Genomic DNA, 13,217 nt, shown 5'->3' on the forward strand with positions numbered 1-13,217 from the left:
ACACACACACACACACACACACACACACACACACACACACACACACACACACACACACACACACAGTATATATTGTATTTGATTTGCTTGGCCATACTAAATTAAACTGCTGCACATTTATTTACCTAATGCAAAATACTGTAAATATTCTCATAAATCCTCCTAGATGAAACATTTCTAACCTTTACCACTTTCTTTCCTTCACTCGGAGTGTCCTTTGCACGATCAATAAATGTGTGGCAGTCATTGTGCCTTGGCACAGGAACTTTAAAGTAATCATTAACAAGGAATGTTGATAGTGATGCCACATGATCACATAGGTTTTACAGAGACTCTGAATGGAAAGAGGATATCCGTGTTTCAGATCTACAGCTTTTAGCTATAAAGATTTTCTTGCACTTTAACTTAGTGAAAGTGTAAAACTGGAGGTACTGTGATGGAAATTACTTCTCCGAGTCAAATATCAGAAGAGGATCTGTGCTGCCCTGTGTGCTACGACATCTTCAGAGATCCTGTGGTACTCTTATGTAGTCACAGTGTCTGTAGAGCTTGTTTACAACAGTTCTGGAGCTGTAAAGGGTTTCAGGAATGTCCCGTTTGCAGGAAAAGATTCACAAGATGTGATCCAGTCAGTAATCTGGCTCTGAAGAACCTGTGTGAATCATTTCTACAGGAGAGAAATTCAAGATCATCATCATCTTCAGGGTCTGAGATGTTCTGTAATGTGCACAAAGAGAAACTCAAAATCTTCTGTCTGGACGATAAACTTCCTGTGTGTATAGTGTGCAGAGATTCAGAAAAACATCTTAATCACAAATTCAGGCCAATTGATGAAGTTGCACCACTTCTAAAGGTAACTACATCTTTATGATCTCCAGTCTCCATTATAATGGATATATGACCCTTTTAAATGATACACAAAACTCTTGTTCATAATATATTGCAGTTGAATTCGTTGTTACACTAATTTAACAAACATCAACTGAGCGGTTCATTTTAGGAGGAATTGAAGATCACACTGAAACATTTACAGGAGAAACTGAAGAGCTTCAAGGAAATTAAACAAACATTTGATGATACAGCACAATACATTAAGGTGAGAAAAACAAAGTAAAATGTTCTGGATTAAAAGGAAAAAAAAACATTATTATGAAAGTTTTTTTACAAGATTCAAGAAAAGCACAAGAAGGGATGTAAATGCAAGCTTGTATTGTAATCCAGACTCAGGCTCAACAGACCGTGAGAAGCTTGCAGGAGGAGTTTGAGAGGCTTCATCAGTTTCTGGTAGATGAAGAGATGATCAGAATATCGGCACTGAGAGAGGAAGAGGATCAGAAGAGTCACATGATAAAAGAGAGGATTGAAAACATAGACAGAGAGATCAAATCTCTCTCACACAAAATCACAACTATAGAGAATGATTTAGCAGCTGCTGACATCACCTTTCTACAGGTCAGAACAAACATTTACATCATTATTTTTTACCAAAACAAACCATTTTAACTAAATAAACCCTATCAAACCCCAATTATTTTACAGGCACACAAAAATATGAGCATGCTTTATTTCTACTGCAAGTGCACCCATCAAACAAAGTTTATGATCATGTTTAAATAGTTATTTCTGATGTGCATTTAATTTGGACATTGGTTCTGATTGGTAGCAACATCCACATAATAAAACATATGGATTTGTTAAAAAACTTTAATTCAAGTCAAGTGATTGTCTCAAACATAAATCATAAATATGAAATATTTATAGTTGGAATTTAAGTATTGATTTTGATTTCCATTGTTGGAAGCAGATAAGTAAGGAATAATTGACGACGGACCATTTCATTATTGAAAAATTATACACACCCGAGCTGGTAATGAGGCAACAATTAAAACTAAAATATTATAACTGTAACAAGAAAGATATTGTAAGATCATCTAAAACTATATGTCAAACATAGAAACAAATACCGCAACTTTTCAGTGACCAGCTCATATCCCTAAGACACAAACAGAAACAACATTACTATACTGAATACCAGTAACATTTCTGAAAAACACATACATGCTTTGTGATAAAACAGAGTTTATGTAAGCGATAATGTACAGTCAGCCAGTTGTTATCACAAAATAAACCCAGACAGGATGATCAGGAACTCGACATGAAGCAGAAGACTCTTGTATCAGCCTGAAGGGGTTTATTTTGCGATAACAACTGGCTGACTGTACCTCATCTCACACATCACAAGGCCAAAAACGAAATAAATAAATACCATTGACATTATGTAATTATGTAAGTAAATCTCTGAAAAGCTGAAATCAACCTCCGGATTGCGTCTGAGTTCTGTTGGTGTAAATAATGACTGTCTGACTCCTCATAATCCTGCTTATTGCAAGACTACTTGCCAAACAAATAAATAAATGCACATAAAAGATTGACTTGCACTGGAATTATTTTATTAGTATACTTGTAGAGAATCCAAGAAGTAGTAAAGATGACTCGCGATGTCCAGATGAGCGGTCTGATATGTGGATGTACGGTTGTTACGGAGAAATATCAGACCGCTAGATGGCGCCATTAACCAATCAGAATAGAGTATTCCAGAGATCGTTTTAATAAGTTATAATAACGATTTTGACTAGGCCAGAGAAACACATTAAATATAATTATTAGAAAAATAATAGCATGAATAATAGCCCCAACTTTAAAGAATAATGAATCTCAACAGAACATGAGTGTTGAATAAGATATTTGATCATGTACATGGTTGGCTGATTTCCTCTTATGTTTTGCAGAACTTCAGGTTCTCATTAAAAGGGTAAGTGAGCTGTTATCAGTTAGTTTCTTCTCTGTTGTCTTGTGCTCAATCTTTCTGCCTGATCAACTCATGAATGTCATTCCAGAGCCCAGAGCATGCCGGATCCACAGATGCTATCTGGAGCACTGATTAATGTGGCAGAACACCTAGGAAACTTAAAGTTTAAAGTCTGGGAGAAGATGCAGGAGATTGTTCAAATCAGTGGGTTTAAATGACAGTGTTACTCATAATTACAAAATGGTTTTAAACACAACAGAAAACGAATGATAAGCCCATTCTTTGTATGTACACAATCAATCAAAAGTTTCATGACACACTTCACGGAATTTACAACATGTTTCTCTTGATTTTAAAGCCTTTTGATCTAAAGAAGTGGTCGACCGAAGGTGGTGGAAAAAGTTAACATTTTTAAACTCTATTGATTGAATTTATTTTCTTGGTCTTTCCTTGCTGTGACGTGCATCGTCACACCAAGTCCAAATTGAACAAAATCTAAATAATAACCAGGAAAATATTAAGCTGAAGCCCTCTTTGGCTGATTGAAGACCAGACACGCTGCAGCAGTCTGGAATATCTGCATCGGCTTAATCGTGCTAGCAGACCAGCCAACAGGGCATTACAGTAGTCCAGTCTTGAAATGACCAGAGCTTAGATCTGGAGCTATGCAGTATATTCAGACAGGAAAAGTTAAATATCTTTTGAATTTTTTTTAGTTCATTTAATAATTCTGATGACTTCAATAATAATAATAAACTTTATTTTTACATAGTGCCTTTAAAAGTAGCTTCTCAAGGCACTTTACATAGACAAAAAAGAGATAAATATAAAAAAGATCGAGAACAGAATGTACACAACATAAACATAAATCATTTAAGATTTTTAATAACAAAAAACAATACAAAGAAAAAGCAATCAAGTAAAACTCTTTTCTGAAATAATGTTTTACGATTGGATTGAAAAAAATATAAGGACAGTTTCTGCCTCTCTAATATCACTCTGTAGAAGTAACACAAATGACATTAAATAGTATTAATAAAAAAAGGTGTGTCTAGACCTTTGATTGGTAGTTCATAGACTGTGTAATTATGACAATTTGTACAAACACGAGAATGTTTCTACAATGTAATCTAATGACTGTGTTTACTCATCAGCTCCTGTCACACTGGACCCCAACACTGCAAATCCTCTGCTTGTCCTGACTGATGATCTGACTAGTGTTAAATACAGCACTGATGTACAATACTATCCAGATAATCCAGAGAGATTTGAGAACTATTACTGTGTGCTGGCTTCTGAGAGCTTTGCATCAGGAACACACGTCTGGGATGTACAGGTCGGAGACAACACATGCTGGTCTGTTGGAGTGACCACAGCATCGAACCAGAGAAAAGGAGACGTTTTCTTTAACACCGGAGTGTGGCGTGTGCGTTATATGGCTGGTCAGTATACGTTACAGTCACCAGTGCAGGCCCGCAAGCCCTTTGATGTTAAAGAGAGACTTAGGATGATCAGAGTGCAGCTGGACTGGGACAGAGGAGAGGTGTCTTTCTCTGATCCTGTAACTAACACACATCTGCTCACTTTCACAACCACATTCTCAGAGGCAGTCTTTCCATTCCTTTATAGTAGCTGTACACGTTTCCCACTAATTCTCTTACCTATGGAGTTCAGTATAAAAGTGAAGGCACCCAATTAAAGCCGTGTTTGCCTCTGAATGTAAATTCACTAAATATTATGATGGCAGAAATATAATAATAATAATAATAATTTGATTACAAAAGCAGCATTCAAAGCAATGGTTTAATTCATAAGCTCGGTCAAAGGAAAAGTCCCTTAAAGAAATGTTCTGGGTTCACTAAAGGTTAAGATCAATCGACAGCATTTGTGGCTTAATGTTGATAAAATATCATTTATACTCATCTCTCATTTATTTTTAAAAGAAAAGTACAAATCTGGGTTAAAGTGAGGCATTTACAATTGAAGTGAATGCGGCATATCCATACACACAGTTTCAAAAGTATAGCCAAAATATACATTGTACTCTATGTGTTAACTTGAATTTAGTGTAATAAAATTTGCTTACTAACACTATCGGTGTAAAGTAATAACATTTTACAACTTAGTTGCCATGACAACGTAACAGTAAACCCTATAAGCAATTTTATCACACTAGTCATGTAAAACAGATATTTTATCACACTAAAATCATGTTAACATGTATAATGTTTACATCTTGTAGCTATATCTTTGATATAGTGTGCATTTTAATGCTTTTAGACAGGTCCCATTCACTTCCATTGTGAGTGCTTCATTTTGGCTTTAAATAAATAAGGGACATAAAGAAAGATTCTGTGGAATCAACATTATGCTACAAATGTTGTTGGATGAGCTTAACATGTATTGAATCCGGAGTATTCCTACAATCATCATATTAGGAGCAGGCTGTATTTTAAGATTCAGATTCTCAGTAGTACCATAATGTTGGCCTTTGTTATTTGATGCAAAATAATGTATCTTGCATGTTTATGTTTTCTGTCTCTTTAATGTGTCTTTAATGTGAAATATAAATTGTTTTCAGTATATTGTTAATCACTAGAAATAATCTTTTTCAATTCAGTCATAAAATTTGCATGGTGCAAACTTTCCTGGGTTAGTCTAATATTTTTCGTTGTGAGAGGACGTTTAGACCTTCGAACTGTGCCAGTCACAGAAATTGTGTCTGTATGATGTTGTTTTCTGCATATTATAAAGAGAAGGGGGCCAAGCACTGAGCCTTGAGGTACCCTGCGGCTAATGATTAGCTGACAGACTTTTATTCCAAGATGCTTTGAAGTGCAGTGTAGTGAGGCAGACAAATGTAGATAAATGTCACTGACTATGTTTACATGCACAGGAATATTTTGTCATTAATTATAATTTGGTCATTTTCCAATTATGTAAGCATAATGTAAATGCATTAACCTGAATAAAATATCTGAATAAAATTTCTGTAATAACCTGAATTTTGGTTCATATAAACACATTATTAAGAATAACCACTGTAACTGAACATTCATTTATTTCAGTACATGTCTAAACAATGGTAATTCTGGGTGGTATAAGATACAGAGTTATAAAAAGTCAACCTTTTGGAGAAAATATTTGGAGCGAGAATATTTTTTACAATTAAATTTATGCATTTAGCAGATGCTTTTTACAGTGCGTTCAAGGTGTACATTTTATCAGTTTGTGTGTTCCCTGGGAATCGAACCTGTGATCCTCTTGGTATTGCTTAAACCATACTCGGGAACATCCAACATATAAAAAAAACATGATCTACACTTTTATTATTAATAAATAACTATAACTAAAGAAAATAGCAGGAGATAGTAAAGAGTGTATGTCTGAATTTATTCTGAATATGCTGGTTACATGTATCCAATAATTATTCCAATAGATGTGGCGCAATGTAAACATTAGAATAAAGCCGTAACCAGAATATGAACTTTAATCAGAAAATGTGCACGTACATGTAGTCATAGAGAGGGCTGAAAACACTGCAAGCAATCTGTGGTTTGAGATTCATGTGATGTGTTTAAACTGGTTCTGAGGTGGTAAAAAATGTACAGTTGTCTGGAAAATTGGTGTGTTTATTAATGAACAGTTTCAGGCATATTGCACCTTGATGAAAATCTTTTCAGTTTTATTTAAGAAATCCTTGGAATAACACAAAATGTAAAATAAGCTCACCACATGCTATTTTTGGAGCAGATAGATAAATTAGTAATACTGACAGAGATGAATACATCTGAGAAAGTACATAAGCCTATGCGCATAATCAACCATTTTCATCTGATAACCTGTGAAAACGGGCATACAAATAATTTACGAGGTCTTTCCCATGGGAACTTTAGACAACATGGAGGTGAGTGAAGCTACAGTAATATTTGGCTTCAAGATCAATTCACCATTATCTGCTGTTATGTGGAAAAAGTTGGAAAATGATCTAATTTCAGCAAGAATGGCTCTTGTGATCTGATTCATCTACCAACTTGTTAAACAACACATCATTCTACCGTGCCAAATCTTTCTTGAACAAATGGTACTACAGTGTTTACATGCACAACACAATGCTGATAATAACTATCCAAAATCAGATTATTAATATCTGTCAATGCAAGTTTATATGTTTGAAATTATTGGGTAAAAGCGTAAACAGGGATGCCTCCAACACTTGCGCACATTATATAAGCCGGTAAGAATGTCTGTAAAGGCATTCAAATACAGAGCAAAAACAGGGTAATGATCAAAATCGATATGTGCCGATCAGGTTTCGCTTAAAATGACCTTACAGTGATAAAGGAAAGACGCTCATTGTTATTATTGGTAAAAGTATGTGAACCTCTAGGATAATGGCCTTTTGAATTAAGAGTACTTGGTGTTGGGTGCTCCAATTAGTTAGTGTGCAGGCTTCCCAGAAACCTGTTCAATGGAATAAAATGCAATGGACTGATTAAACAAGATTTCAAAGGATCTCGGAAAAAATTGTTGTGAGCAGGGTCTAAAATTAACACTTGCCAAACACCAAATGTGACTATTTGAGTATAATTACATTTTTAAATTATGTAAAATAATGTATTGCATTTTCATTATATAAAAGTAAATCTAAAAACAGTTTTATGGCTGGTAAGTGGATCAGATCACCCTTAAAAGGAACAGTTCACATAAGAAAGCAAATTCTTTAATCATTTACTCACCCTCATTCCATCCCAGATGTGTATAACTTTCTTTTTTCTGCAGAACAATGCAAGTGAATGGTGATCAGAAGAAGATTTGAAGCTCCAAAAATCACATAAAGGTAAAATAAGTAAACCATACGACTCCAGTGGTTTAATCCATGACTCCTGAAGAAATATAATAGATGTGGGTAAGAAACAGATTTATATTTAAGTCCTTTTTTACTATTAATCTACACCTTTGACCAGCACCGACCAGTAGGTGGCTGAATGTGAAAGTTTAGATTTGACTTTCTGTTTTTTCACCCACATCACTTCTGAAGACATGGATTAAACCACTTCACATGAATAACTTTTATGCTGCCTTTATGTCCTTTTTGGGGATTCTGAATTCTGGTCACCATTCACTAGCATTGTATGAACCTACAGAGCTGAAATATTCTTCTAAAAATCTCAATGTGTGTTCTGCAGAAGAAAGAACTTCTGCTTTTTCTCCCGTTTCATCTGCGTGTATTTTACCGGTTGCTGCTGACACCTAGCTAGAGTCTGTGTTTGTAGCCTTTAATCCTTAAACATCTGCCATTTTTAAGCACGCATCGGGTCTTCCCGTATTATTCTCTTATCGGGATTCAACTGCGCACATATTCCACCTGTATCCGCGTTCTATTTTTATCGCGGTTAAACTGCGTGCATTTTTTCAGCGCGCACCCTTTTTTCTCCTCTGCGGTACACAGATTATTGCATCGATCTCAAAGCACCGCTTATCAGAACAACCACCACCAACAACAAACCATTTTGTGAGGGATTCAAATCAATCTCAAAACCCTCACTGCTCAGGAACAACGAACAATTTGCGGTAAGTCATGGCATCGGCTCATGTTATTTGTTCATGCATTGCATGTCACATGTTTAAAATAGCCTCCTCCGTCAGCAGTGAGGGATTCACTTGTGATAAATGTAAGGAATTAGTCAGGCTGACGGAGAAGGTTAATGAGTTAGAGACTCGCATCCGAACGCTAGTAGAGGTCAGTGAGAAAGAGAAGCCGTTAGATACTGTTTCGGATGCGGGCAGTACAGAGAGCAACACACACACTTTGGTTCCGGTTATAGAGCCCCTGCAGCAGGGCATTTGGGTGACGTCTCGGCGGCATACTCGTTCAGCAAAGAGACACCACTCTCCCGCTCCTGTTAGGGTTTCCAATAAATTCTCCCCACTCAGTGATACACCCACTGAGAATCATATTGAAAGAGCCCTTGTTATTGGTGATTCTATTGTAAGGAACGTGGAAATAGAGACTCCAGCCACTATTGTTAATTGCATTTCGGGGGCCAGAGCGTCTGACATCAAATCAAATTTACAAGTGCTGGCTAATGCTAAACGTAGATTTTCTAAAATTGTTATCCATGTCGGCACTAACGATGTCCGGCTTCGCCAGTCGGAGATCACTAAAGATAATGTTAAAGAGGTGTGAGAATTTGCAAAAACGATGTCAGACACTGTAATATGCTCTGGTCCCCTCCCTGCTCGTCGTGGTGACGAGGTTTATAGTAGATTAGTGTCACTGAATGTCTGGATGTCTGAGTGGTGTCTGCAGAATAAAATAGGATTTATAGACAATTGGAAAAGTTTTTGGGGTAGACCTGACCTGCTAAAGAGAGACGGACTCCATCCCTCCAGGGAAGGTGCCGCTCTCCTCTCTAGTAATTTGGCTCATAGACTTAATAATGATATTAATTGACTAAATGGGGCCCAGGTCAGGAAGCAGACAAACTGGTTAATCCGAACGTCTGCTAGCTGCCTTGAGACGTCACACAGGTCACATAAACTACAACACATAGAGACTGTATCACCTAGATATCTCATAGAGACTGTGTCTATTCCCCGAACTACCAAACACAAAACCCTCACTAAATCATTTAGAAAAAATTTGATTAAGGTCAAACTTGAACAAAACAAACAAATTAAAAATGTACATATAAAAATAGGGCTACTAAACATTAGATCTCTTTCTACCAAAGCACTAATTGTCAATGAAATGATTACAGATCATAGATTGGATGCACTCTGTTTGACTGAAACCTGGCTTAAACCGGATGAATATATTAGTTTAAATTAATCTACTCCCCCAGGTTATTGTTATAAACATGAGCCTCGTTTGAAGGGTCGAGGAGGTGTTGCTACAATTTACAGTGAAGTTTTTGGTGTTACTCAGAGGACAGGATATAAATGTAAGTCTTTTGAACTAATAATGCTTAAGGTGACACCGTCAAATACAAATATAAATAAAAATTCTCTGTCGTCTTTTACCCTTGCTACAGTGTATAGATCACCTGGGCCTTATTCAGATTTCCTTAGTGAATTTGCAAATTTTTTATCAGATCTTGTAGTTACTGTAGATAGAGCCTTAATTGTTGGTGACTTCAACATTCACATAGATAATGAAAATGATACATTGGGATTAGCATTTATTGATATTCTCAACTCTCTTGGAGTCAGACAAAATGTAACAGGACCAACTCATCGCCATAATCATACGTTAGACTGAATTCTTTCATATGGAGTTGATGTTGATAATATAGAAATTCTGCAGCAGAGCGATGACATCTCGGATCATTACCTCGTCTCTTGCATGCTGCAATCAGCTAATGTTACTCAATCTACACCACGCTATCGTTCAGGTAGAACTATTCTTTCGACCACTAAAGATAGCTTCACTTATACTCTTCCAGATCTATCTCATATACTCAATAAACCCCAAAGCCCAGAAGAACTTGATGAAATAACAAAAAATTTAAATGCAGTCTTCTCTAGCACCCTTGATGTTGTCGCCCCACTTCGATTAAAGAAAATTAAAGAAATAAGCCCTGCACCATGGTACAATGATCACACTCATGCTCTCAAGAGAGCAGCTCGTAAAATGGAGCGCATGTGTAAAAATACAAAATTAGAAGTATTTCAGGGTGCATGGAAGGATAGTGTCTGTAGCTACAGACAAGCACTACAAGCTGCCAGGTCAGCATATTTTAGTAAACTCATAGAAAATAAACACAACAATCCTAGATGTTTATTCAGTACTGTGGCTAAATTGGTTAGGAATAAAGCCTCAACCGAACCAGATATTACGTCACAATTCAAGAGTAATGACTTCATGAATTTCTTCACAGATAAAATTGAAATAATCAGAAATAAAATTGGAATTATGCAATCATCTGTCATAGCACCTCAGAAAACAGTGTCGAATAATTTCCCTCATGTGCAACTTCAATCCTTCGCTATCATAGGTCATGAAGAGCTAACAAAACTTATCGAAACATCAAAAGCCACAACTTGTTTGTTAGATCCTATACCAACTAAGCTCTTAAAAGAGGTATCTCCTGTAATATCAGAACCTCTTCTTAATATCATTAACTCCTCGCTATGCTTAGGACATGTCCCAAGAAACTTTAAAATGGCAATTATCAAACCGCTAATTAAGAAGCCACAACTTAATCCTGGAGAACTTGCTAATTATAGACCGATTTCAAATCTCCCGTTTATGTCAAAAATACTAGAAAAGGTAGTATCCTCCCAAATATGTTCATTTCTACAGAGAAATAGTATATATGAAGAATTTCAATCAGGATTTAGGCCTCATCACAGTACAGAGACTGCACTTATCAGAGTTACAAATGACTTGCTCTTATCATCTGATCGCGGCTGCTTTTCTCTTCTAGTGCTTTTAGATCTTAGTGCTGCATTCGACACGATAGATCATGACATTCTCTTGAATAGGCTAGAGAATTATGTTGGAATTTGTGGAGTGGCATTAGCATGGTTTAGGTCATATTTAGCAGACCGTTACCACTTTGTCTATGTAAATGAGGAATTGTCAAACCAAACAAAAGTAAAATATGGAGTGCCACAGGGATCAGTTTTAGGGCCTCTCCTGTTCTCCATGTATATGCTTCCCCTGGGAGATATTATCAGGAATCGTGGAATAAGTTTCCACTGCTATGCTGACGATACATAACTTTATATTTCTTCAAAACCTGATGAGATTTCACAATTCTCAAAATTAGCAGAGTGTATTTTTGAAATAAAAGATTGGATGGACAGAAATTTCCTTCTACTCAATTCTGACAAAACAGAGGTTCTAATTATTGGACCAAAAAACTAAAAAAATAAGCCACTAAAATATAATTTGACTCTAGATGGATGTACTGTTACATCATCTTCAACAGCGAAGAACTTAGGTGTTATATTTGATACCAATCTGTCCTTTGAAAATCAAATTACAAATGTTTGTAGAACAGCATTCTTCCACCTAAGAAATATTGCTAAATTAAGGCATATGCTCTCGATTGCTGATGCCGAAAAACTAATTCATGCATTCATGACCTCAAGACTAGATTATTGTAATGCATTACTGGGAGGATGTCCAGCAAGTTCAATAAATAAACTTCAATTGGTTCAAAATGCAGCAGCCAGAGTGCTGACGAGAACCAAGGAATATGATCATATTAGCCCCATTTTATCATCGTTACATTGGCTACCTGTTAAATTCCGTATTGATTTTAAAATTCTGTTAACTACGTACAAAGCTTTGAATGGTCTAGCTCCGCAGTACTTAAGTGATCTTCTACCACGCTATATTCCAACACGTTCATTAAGATCGCAAAATTCTGGCCTATTAATAGTTCCTAGAATATCAAAATCCACTAAAGGAGGAAGATCCTTTTCATATTTGGCTCCTAAACTATGGAATAGTCTCCCAAACACTGTTCGAGATGCAGACACACTCTCTCAGTTTAAGTCTAGACTAAAGACTCATCTATTTAGCCAGGCATACACCTAATTTATCCTCCAACCCACAATTAGGCTGCTTTAGTTGGGTCTGCCGGAACCAGAAACCAGAAACATTGAGCATGATCTCTTACTCTGCAATAAATTAAATGGCATCTACGCTTACATCTTTTTATTTGTTTCCCTGTCTCAACCTCGGGACTCCTATCCTGAGGTCTCCAGAACCGGCTGGATCCAGCACCATTCCTGCTTCATGTTGGACTCCACTGCTACATGTCGCAGAATGATGATGACTAAACGCAGCCGGTGCCAGCCAAACCATCACTTCAATCTATTATGACGGACTTCAGAGGATGAAATGATGCCAACTCCAACCTGCATCACCTCGGTCTATTGATGGACTACGATCTTGAAATGGAATGCATAGACTAACTATTGCCAACAAAAGCCTTCATCAGCCAATTAACAAGGACAATTGCATCTATGTGAACTTCTGCAATTAATCAAGATGGACTTCAAAGACTTTGGTCATTAATCTTACAGTTCAAACACAATCGATCTTTAATCACTGACCCTTAACACTTAGTTTAATAATTTTAAACCATGATTTTACCTATACATAATTAATATATACATTACATTCATAATGTTAGCCAGAGGGGAACTGGCCCCCACAGTGAGTCTGGTTTCTCCCAAGGTTATTTTTCTCCATTAATCAACATCTTATGGAGTTTTGTGTTCCTTGCCACAGTCGCCTACAGCTTGCTCACTGGGGTTATTAATACAATTATCATTTAATTATTTTTAACACTATTAAAAATCGTATTTTATCGAAATTACACAATGATGATTAATCGACTTTATAGACATTACAGTTTTATCGTCTGTTAATGCTGATATTCTGTAA

General features: G+C 36.3%; 1 protein-coding gene across 1 annotated transcript; it reads left to right on the top strand.

The window, feature by feature from the left end:
- Window positions 1-332: 332 nt before the first annotated feature.
- Window positions 333-5,825, top strand: LOC127657825 (E3 ubiquitin-protein ligase TRIM35-like). The gene is made up of 6 exons (XM_052146747.1): window positions 333-853; window positions 1,001-1,096; window positions 1,222-1,452; window positions 2,790-2,812; window positions 2,898-3,013; window positions 3,964-5,825. Exons 1-6 carry the CDS (start codon window positions 437-439, stop codon window positions 4,506-4,508), a joined length of 1,428 nt encoding a protein of 475 aa, XP_052002707.1. The 5' UTR covers window positions 333-436; the 3' UTR covers window positions 4,509-5,825.
- Window positions 5,826-13,217: the final 7,392 nt, after the last annotated feature.

This window comes from Xyrauchen texanus, chromosome 17 (assembly GCF_025860055.1).
Source record: "Xyrauchen texanus isolate HMW12.3.18 chromosome 17, RBS_HiC_50CHRs, whole genome shotgun sequence".
NCBI classification, from domain to species: domain Eukaryota; kingdom Metazoa; phylum Chordata; class Actinopteri; order Cypriniformes; family Catostomidae; genus Xyrauchen; species Xyrauchen texanus.

Bases quoted from the DNA above. Each gene is read 5' to 3' on its own strand.
- LOC127657825 (XM_052146747.1), top strand. From the start codon at position 437: ATGGAAATTACTTCTCCGAGTCAAATATCAGAAGAGGATCTGTGCTGC. The intron at 854-1,000 runs GTAACTACATCT...GGTTCATTTTAG, and splicing joins AAGTTGCACCACTTCTAAAG to GAGGAATTGAAGATCACACT. The intron at 3,014-3,963 runs GTGGGTTTAAAT...TTTACTCATCAG, and splicing joins GCAGGAGATTGTTCAAATCA to CTCCTGTCACACTGGACCCC.